This window comes from Oncorhynchus mykiss, chromosome 17 (assembly GCF_013265735.2).
Source record: "Oncorhynchus mykiss isolate Arlee chromosome 17, USDA_OmykA_1.1, whole genome shotgun sequence".
Taxonomy (NCBI): Eukaryota; Metazoa; Chordata; class Actinopteri; order Salmoniformes; family Salmonidae; genus Oncorhynchus; species Oncorhynchus mykiss.
Genome location: NC_048581.1, coordinates 19,715,406 through 19,734,734, shown reverse-complemented (window position 1 = coordinate 19,734,734; position 19,329 = coordinate 19,715,406). Strand labels below are relative to the sequence as shown.

Below are 19,329 nucleotides of genomic sequence, written 5' to 3'. Positions count from 1 at the left end.
ACTGTGTGTGTGTGTCACCAACCGGCCTGTGAAAAGAGGTCATTGCAGCCACAGGGGACTGAGTGGAGGGGGCTAGGAAGGAGGTACGTGATCACGATAAAGGCTTTCATAGAGACGGCACCATGTCTTCTCTCTCTCTCTCCTTTCTCTGTTCCCCTCCCTTTCTCTTTCTCTCTCTCTCCTTTCTCTGTTCCCCCCTCTTTATCTTTCTCTCTCTCTCCTTTCTCTGTTCCACTCTCTTTCTCTCTCTCTCCTTTCTCTGTTCCCCTCCCTTTCTCTTTCTCTCCTTTCTCTGTTCCCCTCCCTTTCTCTTTCTCTCTCTCCTTTCTCTGTTCCCCTCCCTTTCTCTTTCTCTCTCTCTCCTTTCTCTGTTCCACTATTTTTCTCTCTCTCTCCTTTCTCTGTTCCACTCTCTTTCTCTTTCTCTCTCTCTCCTTTCTCTGTTCCACTATTTTTCTCTCTCTCTCCTTTCTCTGTTCCACTCTCTTTCTCTTTCTCTCTCTCTCCTTTCTCTGTTCCACTATTTTTCTCTCTCTCTCCTTTCTCTGTTCCCCTCCCTTTCTCTTTCTCTTTCTCTCCTTTCTCTGTTCCCCTCCCTTTCTCTTTCTCTTTCTCTCCTTTCTCTGTTCCCCTCCCTTTCTCTTTCTCTCTCTCTCCTTTCTCTGCTCCCCTCTCTTTCTCTTTCTCTCTCTCTCCTTTCTCTGTTCCCCTCCCTTTCTCTTTCTCTCTCTCTCCTTTCTCTGCTCCCCTCTCTTTCTCTTTCTCTCTCTCTCCTTTCTCTGTTCCCCTCCCTTTCTCTTTCTCTCTCTCTCCTTTCTCTGTTCCCCTCCCTTTCTCTTTCTCTCCTTTCTCTGCTCCCCTCTCTTTCTCTTTCTCTTTCTCTCCTTTCTCTGTTCCCCTCCCTTTCTCTTTCTCTCTCTCCTTTCTCTGCTCCCCTCTCTTTCTCTTTCTCTCTCTCTCCTTTCTCTGTTCCCCCCTCTTTATCTTTCTCTTTCTCTCCTTTCTCTGTTCCCCTCCCTTTCTCTTTCTCTCTCTCCTTTCTCTGCTCCCCTCTCTTTCTCTTTCTCTCTCTCTCCTTTCTCTGTTCCCCTCCCTTTCTCTTTCTCTCTCTCTCCTTTCTCTGTTCCCCTCCCTTTCTCTTTCTCTCCTTTCTCTGCTCCCCTCTCTTTCTCTTTCTCTTTCTCTCCTTTCTCTGTTCCCCTCCCTTTCTCTTTCTCTCTCTCTCCTTTCTCTGTTCCCCCCTCTTTATCTTTCTCTCTCTCTCCTTTCTCTGTTCCACTCTCTTTCTCTCTCTCTCCTTTCTCTGTTCCCCTCCCTTTCTCTTTCTCTCCTTTCTCTGTTCCCCTCCCTTTCTCTTTCTCTCTCTCTCCTTTCTCTGTTCCCCTCTCTTTCTCTTTCTCTCTCTCTCCTTTCTCTGTTCCCCCCTCTTTATCTTTCTCTCTCTCTCCTTTCTCTGTTCCACTCTCTTTCTCTCTCTCTCCTTTCTCTGTTCCCCTCCCTTTCTCTTTCTCTCCTTTCTCTGTTCCCCTCCCTTTCTCTTTCTCTCTCTCTCCTTTCTCTGTTCCACTCTCTTTCTCTCTCTCTCCTTTCTCTGTTCCCCTCCCTTTCTCTTTCTCTCCTTTCTCTGTTCCCCTCCCTTTCTCTTTCTCTCTCTCTCCTTTCTCTGTTCCCCTCCCTTTCTCTTTCTCTCCTTTCTCTGTTCCCCTCCCTTTCTCTTTCTCTCTCTCCTTTCTCTGTTCCCCTCTCTTTCTCTTTCTCTCTCTCTCCTTTCTCTGTTCCACTATTTTTCTCTCTCTCTCCTTTCTCTGTTCCACTCTCTTTCTCTTTCTCTCTCTCTCCTTTCTCTGTTCCACTATTTTTCTCTCTCTCTCCTTTCTCTGTTCCACTCTCTTTCTCTTTCTCTCTTTTCTCTGTACCCCTCCCTTTCTCTTTCTCTCCTTTCTCTTTCTCTCCCACCCCCTCAGCCTCTCACCCCCTCAACCTGTGGGTGACTACTGGCATGCTCTGGGGGGGGGGGGGGGATACAGACCTCACCCTCCTGACAGTGATGCTGCATCATCCGTAGAGGTCAATAAGGTATGACCCCTGTACTGTGAGTTCTGTCTCCAGGGTGTTCCGTCTCATTGTACTGCCTATCTCCACAGTGGCAGGCTAATGGGAGGATCGATTTCTTCTAAGTGACACTGATTAATGGCTTGGTATCCTTCTCGTCTCTGTCTTGCTGTCATAGTGTCTGTCTGTCCACTAGCTGAGCAGGCCACACGCACCACATGTATGTCCCCAAAATATATTAGGAGCTTTTACCAATGAAGAATGCTATTTTGTTTATTTTCCTTCGCCACAATTATATTCACATCTAATAGCACATAGTACAGTATAAGTAGTTATGTACAGACAGACAGAATATGGAATCTTTTAGGCTGTCCTGGTTTGTCTTTTGCCTCCATCTCCTTTACCTCTACTACCCCCGCCCAACACCATGTACCTCTCTCTCAATTCAATTTCAATTCAATTCAATTTAAGAGCTTTATTGTCATGGGAAACATGGGTTAACATTGCCAAAACCAGTGAGGTAGATAATAAACAAAAGTGAAATAAACAATAAAAAATAACAGTAAACATTACACTCGCAGAAGTTCCAAATAGTTAAAGTACAAAAGGGAAAATAAATAAACATTGGTTGTATTTACAATGGTGTTTGTTCTTCACTGGTTACCCTTTTCTTGTGACAACAGGTCACAAATCTTGCTGCTGTGATGGCACACTGTGGAATTTCACCCAGTAGATATGGGAGTTTATCAAAATTGGTTTTGTTTTCGAATTCTTTGTGGATCTGTGTAATCTGGGGGAAATATGTCTCTCTAATATGGTCATACATTGGGCAGGAGGTTAGGAAGTGCAGCTCAGTTTCCACCTCATTTTGTGGGCACTGAGCACATAGCCTGTCTTCTCTTGAGAGCCATGTCTGCCTTCAATGGCCTTTCTCAATAGCAAGGCTATGCTCACTGAGTCTGTACATAGTCAAAGCTTTCCTTAATTTTGGGTCAGTCACAGTGGTCAGGTATTCTGCCACTGTGTACTCTCTGTTTAGGGCCAAATACCGTTCTAGTTTGCTCTGTTTTTTTGTTAATTCTTTCCAATGTGTCAAGTAATTATCTTTTTTTGTTTTCTCATGATTTGGTTGGGTCTAATTGTGCTGTTGTCCTGGGACTCTGTGGGGTGTGTTTGTGTTTGTGAACAGAGCCCCAGGACCGGCTTGCTTAGGGGACTCTTTTCCAAGTCCATCTCTCTGTAGGTGATGGCTTTGTTATGGAAGGTTTGGGAATCGCTTCCTTTTAGGTTGTTGTAGAATTTAACGTCTCTTTTCTGGATTTTGATAATTAGCGGGTATCAGCCTAATTCTGCTCTGCATGCATTATTTGGTGTTTTACTGAGGATATTCTTGCCGAATTCTGCATACAGAGTCTCAATTTGGTGTTTGTCCCATTTTGTGAATTCTTGGTTGGTGAGCAGACCCCAGACCTCACAACCATAAAGGGCAATGGGTTCTAGAACTGATTCAAGTATTTTTAGCCAGATCCTAATTGGTATGTCAAATTTGATGTTCCTTTTGACGGCATAGAAGACCCTTCTTGCCTTGTCTCCCAGATCGTTCACAGCTTTGTGGAAGTTACTGACGGAACAGTACTGCAGACTGTTCTAGTGCCCTCCAATTCGTTGATATATATGTTGAAGAGGGTGGGGCTTAAGCTGGATCTCTGTCTCAGCCTCCGGCCCCGTGGAAAGAAATGTGTGTTTTTTGCCCATTTTTACTGCACACTTGTCTCTCTCTGTTTCTCTCTCTCCTTTCTTTCTTTCTCTTTCTATTTTCCTCTCTTTTCCCACCTATCTGCTCCTCCCCTCCTCCTCCCCCTGGTTGCCCCACAACCTGATATTAAAAAGGGATTAGAGCACTGAGAACAACATGGGTAATTTCCTGTTGGAGAGAACTCAACTAAACTCTCTCTCCTCGCACTTTCACTTCCTCCTTTCGCTCTCTCTTTCTCTCTCTCCGCCCAGACAGCCGGGCCTGTAGAGATTTGGAAGGAGACGATGGAGGGGTGGGATGGGGAGGGAGGAAATGTAAGTGTGACTCCCCAGAGACTCTCCTTCTGTCAGGGTGAGAAAGGAGAGGATAGGAGGGGGGAGAGGATTCTTCCTGTATCCGTTGTCTTCCTCTCCTATTCAGAACCTTTACTGATGAGGGATACATCTGTACTGACTGTACTGAGACCCTCCCTGACCTGACATACACACACACACACACACACACACACACACACACACACACACACACACACACACACACACACACACACACACACACACACACACACACACACACACACACACACACACACGCACGCATTCCCACCTCTCCTACTCACACATCCCCACATATCCCCGCACTCGCTGCCAAACATACACTGTCAAATGTGTCCATTGTGAAGAAATGTTGCTGAAGACACTGGAGATCAGGGCAGAGGAGGGAGTGTGTGTGACCAGGGCTGCGAGGAGAGCAGAGCAGGACAGGACAGAGCAGGACAGGGCAGAACAGGACAGGGCAGGACAGAGCAGGACAGAACAGGACAGAGCAGAACAGGACAGAACAGAACAGGACAGAGCAGAACAGAACAGGACAGAGCAGAACAGGACAGAGCAGGGCAGAACAGGACAGAACAGGACAGAGCAGAACAGGACAGAGCAGGGCAGAGCAGGACAGGACAGAGCAGAACAGGACAGGGCAGGGCAGAACAGGGTAGGAAAGAGCAGGACAGAGCAGGACAGGGCAGAACAGGGTAGGAAAGAGCAGGACAGAGCAGGGCAGGACAGAGCAGAACAGGACAGAGCAGAACAGGGTAGGAAAGAGCAGAACAGAGCAGGACAGGGCAGAACAGGACAGGACAGGACAGAGCAGGACAGGACAGAGCAGAACAGGACAGAGCAGGACAGGACAGAGCAGAACAGGACAGAGCAGGACAGGGTAGGACAGAGCAGGACAGGACAGGACAGAGCAGGACAGGACAGAGCAGGACAGGACAGGGCAGGCATTGGGTCCTGCAGTCCATGGCCTTTTCACAATTGCATTCTCCTTGCGTCATCTCTCCTCGTTTCCTTCTCAAAACCCATTGGACGAGAAGGCCGGAGGGGAGGGACCTTTGGCTTTCTCATCCAATTGGTTTTGAGAAGGAGACGAGGAAAGAGGATGCGAGGAATATGCAATTGAGTGCCATCTGGTCTTCTGGCCCAACCCAGCTCAACCTAACTAACCCAGTCTGGTTAAGCACAATATCGCATGACATCTGACACGTTCTGACCTTAGTTCTTTTAGTATGGTCGGGGCGTGAGTTGGGTGGGTTGTCTATGTTCGTTTTTCTATGTTGTGTTTTGTGTTTGGCCTGGTATGGTTCTCAATCAGAGGCAGGTGTTGTTAGTTGTCTCTGATTGAGAATCATACTTAGGTAGCCTTTTCCCACCTGGTTGGGGTGGGAGATTGTTTCCTGTTTTGTTGTTTGTGTCACCATTCAGGACTGTTTCGGTTTTCATTTCCATTCACTTTGTTATTTTTGTATTGAGTCGTGTTCAGTTATTATTAAAGTATCATGGACACTTACCACGCTGCGTATTGGTCCGATCCTTGCTACTCCTCCTCAGAAGAGGAAAGTCGTTACAACATCTTACTGAGCCATCTGAGTCTATAAGAGATTATAAACTGGGTGGTTTGAACCGTGAATGCTGATTGGCTGACAGCCGTGGTATATCACACTGTATACCGTATGACAAAACATGTGTTTTTCGTGCTCTAATTGCGTTGGTAACCAGTTTCTAATAGCAATAAGGCACCTCAGGTTTGTGGTATATGGCCAATATACCACGGCTAAGGGCTGTATCCAGGCACTCCGCTTTGCGTTGTGCGTAAGAACAGCCTTTAGCCGTGGTATATTGGCCATATACCACACCCCCTCGGGCCTTATTGCTTAAACAACATCATGTCATTGTGGTTAGGGGGAATCCATGCCACTGACTCCTCTCACTCTCTACTTAATTTATATCTTTCATCACAATGGTAGTGAAGCTTCTTTTAAATCTATATCTAGACTAGCTAGTAGTCAAATGCAGAAGCATTAAACAGAGCCACAGTTATCCTGTTCAGAGCTGTGAAGGAAACAGAATTTGCATCCCAAATGGCACCCTATTCCCTATATAGTGCACTACGTTTGACCAGGCCCCAGTGCACTACAAAGAGAATAGGGTGCCATTTGGGACACATAGGAATCATCAGAGGAACCACTCAACCATCTATAAACACAGGACCCAGGCTGACAGAGAGAGAGAAAGCATCTGTCTGTACAGTCTCATCTAGGAGGTGGCTTTTTTATTTCTGAACATGTACAGTTACACTGCATTAAGCAGGGGCAACGCAGACAGGGCACGGGGTTGGTGGTGGGTGTTGAGCGATGGGTAGAGAGAAGGGGTGATGGGTAGAGAGAGGGGGTAGAGACATAGGGGAGAGGGTAGAGGTTGGGGAAAGAGGGGGTAGAGACATAGGGGAGAGGGTAGAGGTTGGGGAAAGAGAAGACAGAGAGAGAGGTGAGGGGATATAGTGAGAGGGGTTATTGAGTGGGTAGAGAGAGGGGACCGGATTCTAGAGAGGGATAGAGGGGGTAGAGAGAGGGGACCGGATTCTAGAGAGGGAGAGAGGGGACCGGATACTAGAGAGGGATAGAGGGGGTAGAGAGAGGGGACCGGATTCTAGAGAGGGATAGAGGGGGTAGAGAGAGGGGACCGGATTCTAGAGAGGGATAGAGGGGGTAGAGAGAGGGGACCGGATACTAGAGAGGGATAGAGGGGGTAGAGAGAGGGGACCGGATACTAGAGAGGGATAGAGGGGGTAGAGAGAGGGGACCGGATACTAGAGAGGGATAGAGGGGGTAGAGAGAGGGATAGAGGGGTTAGAGAGAGGGATAGAGGGGGTAGAGAGAGGGAACGAGGGGGTAGAGAGAGGGAACCGGATATTAGAGAGGGATAGAGGGGGTAGAGCGAGGGGACCGGATACTAGAAAGGGATAGAGGGGGTAGAGAGAGGGGACCGGATTCTAGAGAGGGATAGAGGGGGTACAGGGGGGTTTCCTTTAGTGAGGGGATAGAGAACTGGGGGCGGGGGTACAGGGGGGTGAGAGGCAGTGCCCCTGTGCTTCTGTTCTCCAGACAGAGTCGTGCTGTGAGTGTCACAACCATGAGCCGGGGCTCATCCAGATGGTTGCACAGCCAGGGGGAGTCGACATGATACACACACAGTTCTACGTACATTTGTGTGGCTGAATTTTTGGACTGCCACCCCTTCCCCCCATGAAACAGACTCCCCATGACACGGGTTAGCATTAACATAGTAGCATCTACAGAAGGCCAGGCACCACTCAGATGAATATGGAGGAACAAGGGACCGCTAACAAGATGATTCTACTGAATAGACCCCTCCCCCATGACATGTTGACACGTGCTAGCAAAGTATCCCCATTCATAACATCTATAGTATGGACTCCAGTAGACACTTAACAGCTTCCCTCATGACATGGACTAGTAGGACAGTAGGCTAGCCCCCCTCCCCATATGCTACTGTATGACTGTGTGGAACTGGTCAACAGAGGCCATTGTTTGGGTGCTACCCTCAACAGACACCACAGCACCGTGACCCCCCCCCCCCCCCCCCCCCCCTCCTCATCGAGTGTCAGTGTGTCCAGTAATATTGGATATGTGTATATACAGTATATATCAGTGGAGGCTGCTGAGGGGAGGACGGCGAATAACAATGTCTAGAACGGAGTGAATGGAACGGCATCAACCCAAGTGTTTGATGCATTTGATACCATTCCACTCCAGCCATTACCACGAGCCCGCCTCCCTAATTAAGGTGCCACCAACCTCCTGTGGCATATATACCTCACATGCGGCTCATAACAAGACTAAGCCATGTTTATCTCTCCATAAAGATCATTTAAATATACAAGCAAGCATTAGGCAACGAGTTGACGTTGACGAGCAAGAATTGGTCTGAGAATTGTACACTACTGATGTACACTGCATCAGAACTCTGCCTTTAATGTTCAGTGTAGCAAAGTCTACATTTACTCAACACAGTGGCATTATCAAATCACACTCATTAACGTCAGGGTCAGAGTTCAATGCAATGATTTCTGTCGACAAATCACAGAAGGGAACACTTAAGGGAAGAGGGTGAGAAGAGAAGAGAACGGGTAATGTTGCTGTACTCCACTAAGTCTTAGCCACTCTCCCCTCCCCCACACACACTCCCGGTGGGATTTAGGAAGCACATAAAGTCATGGTGAGTTGCATGTATATTTTAGATTTTATTTATTTGCAGAGGAAAAATGCAGTCAAGGCACAACGGCACACACACCCCCGCAGCCCCCCCCCCCCCCCCCCCCAACAACTCCACTAACAGTCCCATGTTTACCGTGCAATAAAGTCGGCATTTTGCGTCAACGCTGTGCACTGTAATTGGTTAACGTCAGCATGAAACGAGCTCGTGGATTGATTCTGTTCAGTTCCAGTTCTAGAAGGTTTGACAGAGTCTCTTTGGGGGTGATGCGTACACATTACATGTGACAGATACACATACAACTAGGCGTGTCAGAGAAGGAATATCATGGTGGATCGCAGTCAGTAGTTTAGGTCCTTCTTTTCAAGATGTCCTATTTGTGCCTTTGCCATCGTCCCACACTCCCCCTCTCTTTCACACACAGCCAAGCAACAACAAACATACATGCAGCCATATGGAAGTTATCCTGTGCATTATCAATACATACATATATATATATATATATTACAAAATATATGTCACCCGCTCTGTGCTATATAATGGTTGGTTGATTGATTGAAACTTAATATTTGTTCAGTAGCTTCTCCATCACCTCCACTCCGTCTCAGTATAATGTCTGGACATCTGCTTCTGGCCTCCAGGTTTTACACCAAAGGTGATTTTGCATAATTTGACAGTTCATCTTTCATATGGACAATGTTCTCTATATATCATTGAAACCTGCATAATACGTGTGTATACTGGTTTTGTATTTACAGGATAATATCAGTACACCGAGAAACAACGTTCAGAAACCGTACAATATATTTGATTGCGTCCCCCATGTGCACACTGGATCTTTTCGTTTACGAGTTCAACTTAAAATGATTGTGGATGGATTATGTTCAACATAAAGACAGACAGTTGGAAGAATGATACGAGTGTTCATGAACGAGGACTGTAGGTGATGATTGCGCTAAAATAAATTGAATCGGAATTAAAATTTCTTCTGGCACTAAAATGACTCCATAAAAGGAGTCCGCCACTTCAATCAGTTTAACAAGACATGGAAATGAAAAATAAAGCTTCCGTTTCTTAAAATACAGTTTTATTTTGTGAATTCACACTGATTAGCAACACATCTGAAAGCAACTCCATTATAGAAGAACCATTTCTAATAGGATCTTTGTTCACAGGTCACAGGTCGGGCTTGGCTTGGCTCATTACTTGCATGCTAAAGCGATCCTTTCTTTTTTTTATCAACAGAAACAAAATGGTGGACAGAGGCATTAGTTAGTAAAACAAAGGTGCAAACGGTCGGTAGATGGGAGAGAAAAGTAAACAAATGCAAATTCAATCCATCTGAGAGCGGCGCTCGTACTGTAAATGGTTAATAAGGAAGGAGAAACCTAGTACTTGGGAAACGAAAAAGACTGAACCTGTCTGATACAAATGGAAAGATGAAAAATAAGAACTGTGTCAAAAAGGAGAAATGGTATGAAAAAATGGGTACAATTGTGAGTAATTCTAAAAATGTGGTGTGTTGATGTCATAGTTCTCCCTAAAACCCCACCCCACACATACACTTTTACATTTTCTAAAACTCACGCACCTCAACCCCTTTTTCCAGCTGTTCATGTAACTGTGAGACCAAAAAGCTCAACTCTGCTGTGAGACAGATGATAGGGCTATTTACACAGCTAAAGATGTGCCTCTCTCCTTCCCTCATTTCATCCCTGTCCTTCTCTCGCCCCATCCCACTCTCCTTCCCTTCCTCCCTCCTTCTCTCGCCCTATCCCTCTCCTTCCCTCCCTCCCTCCTTCTCTCGCCCCATCCCACTCTCCTTCCCTCCTTTCACCCCTCTCTCCTTCTCTCGCCCCATCCCACTCTCCTTCCCTCCCTCTCTCAATGTTCCAAATCCAATAGTTCACATTGCTAGCTGGGATATTGGTACATCTCTATATTAACTGTGTTCCTCTGTGTCTATATGCCACTTAGTCATCACTCGTCCATGACTTATATCTTCTAGAGAAATAACACGAGTTCCAGTTTCCACAACCGACAACGTCGTGAAAGGCGCTGTTGAGATGCAAATAAAAAGAGAAACTAAAGAGAAAGGCTAAAGAGGCTACGCAAACAACTACGAGCTGTCAAAGTGGTCTTATGAGCAGTCATAGGCATGACATAGGGGTGACTTATAAGAGGCCTAATGACAATCCGGGGAGCACTCCTGCTAAATTTGACGCCCGGGTGCGGGCAGGATAAGATTCTCAACCCTTGTCTCATGATTTAAAATATAGGAGAAAAATATAGTATAAGGCTTAAAAAAAAAAAAGTCACACACAAAATACACCCCATAGCAACAACGGCGCCAGTTCCACGCTCAAGGCCCATGATGTTTTACATTTTATAACTGAAGATACTTTTTGTATTTTGGGACCTGTTTTATGTATTTTGTTGTTTTTTAACTGAGAAATAATATTTTTTTCAAGCGTGACACAAATCTAGATCTTTTTCTTCGGAAACAACTCACTTTCCACAACCTAAAGTGGTCCTGCTCCTGCCATCTACTTTCTTGCTTCTACAGATTCTATTGGTTCTTCTGCTTCTAGAATCTCCTTCATAGTAGAAACCACCTGCAACTACATTGTGTTATAGTCCGTCCACAGTAAAAGTGCAGCACAATAAAATACTAAATATATAGTTAAAAATCTATACCCAACATATCCAGTTTCCATATATCTCAGTTATAGAGTACTTTTTGTAATCTGAACAAGAATATCATTTGAGAGAAACCTGCAGGCAACACTAGAGCAACGTAGTCAGCCATATAAATTCAGATTCTTGCAAAAACATGCGTAACATCTTGTATTTCTCTGTAAAAGTATAGAAATGAGCACAAAACTGAGTGAGATGACTACTACCAAACTGTGTTCGATAAAAACACTACAATGTAATATTATTCAATGAGATGACATGTTTTTATGATCTAAATGAGATTAAAAAGTATATAAATGATGATTCTTCACTAAAACGTGATTGTTTTTTTATTCCTTTTAGTTTGGCAAAATAAAAATGAAATTATTAAGAGGAGAGGACAATAAAAAAAATGGTAAGTTTATAGTGAATCAGTGGTGAACAACAGATGAAGGTCGGAGGTCGACTAGAAGAGAGCTCGGTAATGTAAAGACAGATTCACTTTTAACAGAAGGTGAGAGAGGAGGAGGAAGAGGAGCAATAAAAAGAGGGATGAAAGAGAAAAACGAAGCGAGAGGCAGAGAGAGAAAGCGAAAACAAGAAGCAAGAGTGAAAGAAAGAAAAGCTGTAAATTTAAAACCATCTCAAAACCATTTTTCCAGTCTGACTATTTCTCTGTGGCCTCTCTGATTTCAGTCCTCTATGGATTGAAGAAGCAGACCTCATATGAGGAGAAAATCTAAGTGAAAAGAACATGGTGGTTGTTATGGTTACCATAAGGGCGGAAAGCGTTTCCGTACGCTAGCTAGTCGCCATATTGTGCAGTTTAATAATACCACTGATGCATATCTAGACCCGCCAGTGTCGGCTGGAGATTATGAAGCAAGGAATACGATTGGCTGATTCTAATTGCATAATCAACAATTAGCCAATGGCAGAGAAGAAATAACATAATCAGCCAATGGCAGTAAATATTGAACATGGGGGAGGAGTCAGTCGTTGCAGCTTTATCATTTTAGTCCTCGCCTTCCCAAATCAATGAGCCTTCACTTCTAGGAAGAGAATCCTCAACTCAATTCATCACTTTTCGCACAAGTCTAAAAAATGTTAACTTAAAAGAACAGTTTGTTAAAAAATAAAATCAAAATAAAATCTTTTTAAAAAAAATGACAAAAGAGGACACTGACAAAAACAAAACTAAAATAAAAACAGACAAAAAAATAAAATAAGAGGGGTCCCCCCTTTCTTCTTAAACTGTATATAGGCTTTAATATCACTCCCTCCATCTCTCTTTCTCTAGGCCTCCATTTTCTCTTTTTTTTTGTTCTTCTTGAGGAAGGAGGGAGTGCGGAACTTCTTCTTCTTCTTGTTGGGGGACTTGGAGGGCGAGCTCTCGGGGGAGAGGGCGGAGTCTTCGATCTTCTCGCCGGTGCGGACCTTGACCTCAATGCTCTCCACGCTGGTGGTCAGCTGACTGACCCTTTTGCTCAGCTCGTCGTTCACCTCATGGTCGCCGCCATCCTTGCCGTTCTGCATCGTGTGGTTCTCTGGAAAGAGCAGGGGAGAGGGGTCAGAGGTCAGACAGGGTAGACCACCACCAACCCCACAACAATAAACCTGATTCTGTGTCTGCTACAGACCTGTATACTATGTTGTTTGACCACAAAATATGTTCAGGTCCTACTACGGATAACTTTTCCAAATTCCCAGGTTTTTCAGAAATCCTGGTTGGAAGACACTGGAATCAGGAAGAAATAACCAGGGAATCTGGGAATCCTCCAACCGGGATTTCTGGAAAACCTGGGAATTATGGGGAAATTGCAACCCTAGGTGCTACATTTACCATGAACCAAGAGCAACCTAGGAGAGGGTGTCACCTGATGTCACCTACCCTATCTGAAATGTGTTACAGCTGGTATCTATTAACTAATCAACACAAGTTCAATGATCACCTTTTTCAATAAAGTGCATTTCACAGCCAATGTTAATGTGACCGTGACTATGTACTGTACGGGGACCCAGTTACCACACAAAGAGGGTATCCTTACAAGCACTGTGCCGCTGTTCTATTACAAGAGCATTTCAATGTACTACAATGAACCAACGTGTGACATCATAAGAGGCTGTTGAGCAACAACCGACCCGACTTGGCCCCCACAGGAGAAGAACTGGTTGACTTAAGTCAAAAACTGTGTCACGAATTGTGTCGCACGCACACACACACACTCACACGGAGCAGTTTACTGTGGGGAGCTGTGTTGATGGCTACTCTAGTGTTCTGTAGTTACGTGGTGTTGGTGTTTGTTGTTCAAAGGGACAGGAAGTAGTTACTACAGGAAGTAAAACTGAGTCATTGTTAATGATTAAGAGGAAGTAAGACACTATAGAATTGGTACTGATTAAACATCGTAAAGTTGATTTCCCAATAGCAATGTAGTAGGTTTCCATATGACTTTGTTATTATATCTATTATCTATTATAACATTTGAGGTAAAAGTGGAACCAAAGGAATGTAGAATGTGTTTTTGACATAATAAAACACAGCACAACCTTAGTAAAGCCTGTTCTGTTGAAACGCACACAAACAAACACATTTCACAACGTTCTCTCTCTCTGTGTGATACCTTCTTTAGCTGGAGTTATTTGCGGGGACTGAGTTTGGGACAGAGACTGAGAGAGAGTGGAAGCGTCGTTGGAGGTTAGGTCGTGCTCGTCATCTGCAGGAGTGGGTGAGGGTTTGGGATGAGGGTTGAAGGGGTGGGAGTAAGGGGTCAGGGGGTGAGGAGGGGGAGAGGGTTTGGGATGAGGGTTGAAGGGGTGGGAGTAAGGGGTCAGGGGGTGAGGAGGGGGTGAGGGTTTGGGATGAGGGTTGAAGGGGTGGGAGTAAGGAGACAGGGTGTGAGGAGGGGGAGAGAGTTTGGGTTGAGGGGTAAGGGTGAGGGAGTGGGTTGGTAGGAGTAGGGTTTGGGGGGAGAGGGGGTGAGAGAGGGAAGTGAGGGTTTGGGGGGTGAGAGATTAGTGTTGACACACATGTTAGAGGCAAGACAGCACAAACAGATCTGGGACCAGGCTACGTTAGGGTACATGGAACGTAGTGTTCGTACAGTACCTCCAGTACATACAGTGAGGAATCTAAGGGGTTAACGTGGTTCATCTAACCACCAGGTCATTCATCTGATACTATTAGTTTATAAGTACACATCGATACAGTGACATTCCAAAAACCCCATTCATTATCACAGTGGAGTTCTAGCAGTAACATTACAGACAGACAGTCATTCTATACACAACATCATAGTATACATAACAGCACACAGTATTACTGTGAGCACAGACATGCAGAGGAACATTCTAGAAGGAGCATAAGAACATTCTATAAGGAGCATAATATGGAATCCAGATTGGACTGGTGTAGAGTAGGTGGGGATAGGGGGGTGGATGGTGTCATGGCAACCGGGCCCACTCATACAGTGGGTGTGAAAACCTGCTGTGGGCCAGTCTGTCTGTTCTGTTGGCCGCCTTAGTCATAGGATGTAGGGATGGTTCCCTGTTGCACACACACGTTACTACAGGCAGGGGTTTTACCATCTTGACTGCAAGATCAGGAACAACTCTCACTACAAATGGTGTTGTGGCTTATAAAACGGGTTCGGAGACATCTGCAATCTGATTGGCTGAAATGGGGCTCCAAGCCATTGACAATTCCTTGTTATCGGACTGTCTATGAAAGTAGTAGCAGTTTTTACTGGAGTGGAATACTACTCATTTGACTTGTGTATAACATGGTAGGATAGATGGCTGGTGGGTATTTCTCTGTGGTTCTGTATGTGTGTGTGTGTTTCTCTGTGGTTCTGTATGGGTGTGTGTTTTTCTGTGGTTCTGTATGGGTGTGTGTGTGTGTGTGTTTCTCTGTGGTTCTGTATGGGTGTGTGTGTGTTTCTCTGTGGTTCTGTATGGGTGTGACTTCTCTGTGTGACTCTCTCTTACCACTCAGCCCCAGCTGTCTCTTCTCTACGTTCATCGTGTATTCGTCCATCTCTTTCTCAGACAGCTGACTGAAGGGGTTAGGAGGTAGAGGAACCATCTGGTCATCCTCTGATGCCACATAGGGCTGGAGAGAGCGAATGGAGGGAGAGAAGAGAGAGAGTATGCAGGGAGAGGAGAGAGAGTATGGAGGGAGAGGAGAGAATGGAGGGAGAGAAGAGAGAGAATGGAGGGAGAGAGTGGAGAGAATGGAGGGAGAGAGTGGAGAGAGAGAGAGAGAGTGGAGAGAGAGAGAGAGAGTGGAGAGAGAAAAGAGAGAGAAGAGAGAGGAGGGAGAGAAGAGAGAGGAGGGAGAGAAGAAAGAGAGAGGAGGGAGAGAGGAGAGAGAGAGAGAGACAGAGACAGAGAGAGACAGAGACAGAGACAGAGAGGAGACAGAGAGAGAGAGAGAGAGAGAGAGAGAGAGAGAGAGAGAGAGAGAGAGAGAGAGAGAGAGAGGAGGGAGAGAGGAGAGAGAGAGAGACAGGAGTTAACATAAGACTCCCCATGGACAGATCCATTCCCAGATGAGGACCAGAGTGAGTACACTAATGCCAGTTCATCGTAAAACACAACACACACTAACACACCATTCAATAGAAATGGGCATATCACACAAACACACTCCAATACTTTCAAATGACTTACCAACAACAGGGAAAAACAATGATTAAGGGACACTGTCAAATATGAATGCTGTTCTGGCACAACCACATCAGAACATGCACAACACACATTTGGTGACATAAGGAAGTAGGTCATTCATTGGTGGAGTGCACTATCATGCGTAAACACTCCACTTCACTCCCACCTCCAGAAACACACAGACAGTGATGATGTGACCTAACAGGACAACAACTGAAAGGACAAACAGGTGAAACAGAAATGCACTAACACTGCACACTGTAGTATTCAGCCTGTAGAGACATTACCTTCACACGGACCGGCTGATCCTTCAACACATGACATACACCATGTAGGGAAACAATATTTCACAAGTGATCAAATCTCGTTTCATCTCAACTCTGATAACAGGCAGAGAGACCTGGATTGTGTTATTCCCTTGCTATAAGATGATACCAATCACCAAAATGCTGCCAAGAAGATCCAAAAGGATGAAGTTATTCACCAAAGTTGGCACTTTGAAGGAGGATGTCATTACAGAATCCCAGAGCCATGGAGATGTGTATTTCTGGTTCTAAACAATACATGTAATTAGCCCCACCTACTGGTCAAGGTTGGCAAACGCAATAACAAATAGCTAAGCCTGTCTAGCCTGGATGATATGGTTTACTTAGCAAAATCCTGAAGGATGCTCACAGTTTACAGACTGCCTTATATAGCCTATAATTCAAAAGACTGTCATATATTGAAATACTTTAGTTGTTGTTTGTGACACTGTTATGGATGTATCACCAACAGGACTTCAGGCCAAGTGGCAACAGATATATTGGTTTGTCACACAGAGTTGCCGCTCACCATTCGAGGTTCGTCCAATGGGATGCCTGCCAGGTGGTGAGAGCGAGGTCCGGACGTCATCATGTCGAATCTGTTCTGCTCTCTGATCTGTGATAGGACATAACAGTGACATCACTTACAGCTACACAACCAGGAAGTGCATGGTAAGGATTGTGGTTCTGATAGGGTGGTGGAAGGCAGAGAAGGAGCTGACAGAGAGGAGTTAAGTTGAAGTTGGCCTTAGTGCTCCAGGGTCAGTTTTGCCTTTCTCCTACTGATGTTTATGGTTAAGATGCATGGAGGGTAGCTGATCCTAGATCTGTGACTTACTCGGTTTCTCTTCTCCAGCACCTCGCTAGGGTTGGTGTTCATAGGGACAAACTGATTGGGGTCCTCGATCCGGATTGGAGTGCCGCTGCTGTTGCCACCTTCCTCTGACTTCATCCACTGTAGAGAACAGAAAATACAAAGACATAAACCAATCAGACACAGTCCATATCAGACACAGTCCATATCAGACACAGTCCATATCAGACACAGTCCATATCAGACACAGTCCATATCAGACACAGTCCATATCAGACACAGACCATATCAGACACAGTCCAATCAGACACAGTCCAATCAGACACAGTCCATATCAGACACAGTCCATATCAGACACAGTCCATATCAGACACAGTCCATATCAGACACAGTCCATATCAGACACAGTCCATATCAGACACAGTCCATATCAGACACAGACCATATCAGACACAGTCCATATCAGACACAGTCCATATCAGACACAGTCCATATCAGACACAGTCCATATCAGACACAGTCCATATCAGACACAGTCCATATCAGACACAGTCCATATCAGACACAGTCCATATCAGACACAGTCCATATCAGACACAGTCCATATCAGACACAGACCATATCAGACACAGACCATATCAGACACAGTCCATATCAGACACAGTCCATATCAGACACAGACCATATCAGACACAGACCATATCAGACACAGTCCATATCAGACACAGTCCATATCAGACACAGTCCATATCAGACACAGTCCATATCAGACACAGTCCATATCAGACACAGACCATATCAGACACAGACCATATCAGACACAGACCATATCAGACACAGTCCATATCAGACACAGTCCATATCAGACACAGTCCATATCAGACACAGACCATATCAGACACAGACCATATCAGACACAGTCCATATCAGACACAGTCCATATCAGACACAGTCCATATCAGACACAGTCCATATCAGACACAGACCATATCAGACACAGACCGATCAGACACAGACCATATCAGACACAGTCCAATCAGACACAGTCCAATCAGACACAGTCCATATCAGACACAGACCATATCAGACACAGTCCATATCAGACACAGTCCATATCAGACACAGTCCATATCAGACACAGTCCATATCAGACACAGTCCATATCAGACACAGTCCATATCAGACACAGTCCAATCAGACACAGTCCATATCAGACACAGACCAATCAGACATAGACCAATCAGACACAGACCAATCAGACACAGACCATATCAGACACAGACCAATAAGACACAGTCCATATCAGACACAGTCCATATCAGACACAGTCCATATCAGACACAGACCATATCAGACACAGTCCATATCAGACACAGACCATATCAGACACAGTCCATATCAGACATAGACCAATCAGACGTAGAACAATCTGTCTAGTTCAGCTGGAGGGAAAGGCAGCCCAATTTGGATATTTTTTTCATAAATTGCTTTTGACCAATCAGAGCAGCTCTGAAAAAGATCTGATGTGAAAAGATCGAAAGTGATTGATCAAAAGACTGATTAGTGGAAAAATTGGGCTGCCTGTGTAAACGTAGCCAAGGTGAACTTGCTGGTATTCCTTTCAGAGTCATTAAATGTGGTAATATCACAAAGATGTAATTCTCTAACGTACCAGGAGAGGGCAGTCTAATATAAAGTTTCACCAGAATGTGTCTCAGAGAACGTCAGATTGGCTCTAGACTAGCAACTGAGCTAGTCAGGACTAAGACCTGCACAACACAATGTGTAGACATGAACAGGGAGCTCTGTTTCTTCATCAACACTGACCATATGTGTGTCTGTATACAGTATGAGTACTGACCATGGTCCTGGTGTGTTTATATAGAGTGTTAACCCTCCCTATAGATGAGTACTGACCATGGTCCTGGTGTGTTTATATAGAGTGTTAACCCTCCCTACAGTATGAGTACTGACCATGGTCCTGGTGTGTTTATATAGAGTGTTAACCCTCCCTACAGTATGAGTACTGACCATGGTCCTGGTGTGTTTATATAGAGTGTTAACCCTCCCTACAGTATGAGTACTGACCATGGTCCTGGTGTGTTTATATAGAGTGTTAACCCTCCCTATAGATGAGTACTGACCATGGTCCTGGTGTGTTTATATAGAGTGTTAACCCTCCCTACAGTATGAGTACTGACCATGGTCCTGGTGTGTTTATATAGAGTGTTAACCCTCCCTATAGTATGAGTACTGACCATGGTCCTGGTGTGTTTATATAGAGTGTTAACCCTCCCTACAGTATGAGTACTGACCATGGTCCTGGTGTGTTTATATAGAGTGTTAACCCTCCCTACAGTATGAGTACTGACCATGGTCCTGGTGTGTTTATATAGTGTTAACCCTCCCTACAGTATGAGTACTTACCATGGTCCTGGTGTGTTTATATAGAGTGTTAACCCTCCCTACAGTATGAGTACTGACCAT

The 19,329-nt window shown here is 45.1% G+C and overlaps 1 protein-coding gene across 10 annotated transcripts in view; it reads right to left on the bottom strand.

The window, feature by feature from the left end:
- Positions 1-9,444: 9,444 nt before the first annotated feature.
- The window catches only part of LOC110485619 (gamma-adducin), a 143,834-nt gene continuing 133,949 nt past the window's right edge, over positions 9,445-19,329 (bottom strand). For 5 of the 10 annotated variants that reach the window (XM_036949240.1, XM_036949239.1, XM_036949241.1 and 2 more), the window contains 6 exons: positions 16,867-16,983; positions 16,558-16,644; positions 16,011-16,031; positions 15,043-15,166; positions 13,680-13,772; positions 9,445-12,602 (listed from right to left, as the gene is read on the bottom strand). In XM_036949240.1, coding sequence (XP_036805135.1) covers positions 12,352-12,602; positions 13,680-13,772; positions 15,043-15,166; positions 16,011-16,031; positions 16,558-16,644; positions 16,867-16,983 — 693 coding nt within the window. In that variant the 3' untranslated portion in view covers positions 9,445-12,351. The remainder of the gene's footprint in view (positions 12,603-13,679; positions 13,773-15,042; positions 15,167-16,010; positions 16,032-16,557; positions 16,645-16,866; positions 16,984-19,329) is intronic. The other 5 variants (XM_036949242.1, XM_036949244.1, XM_036949245.1 and 2 more) reach the window with 5 other exon arrangements.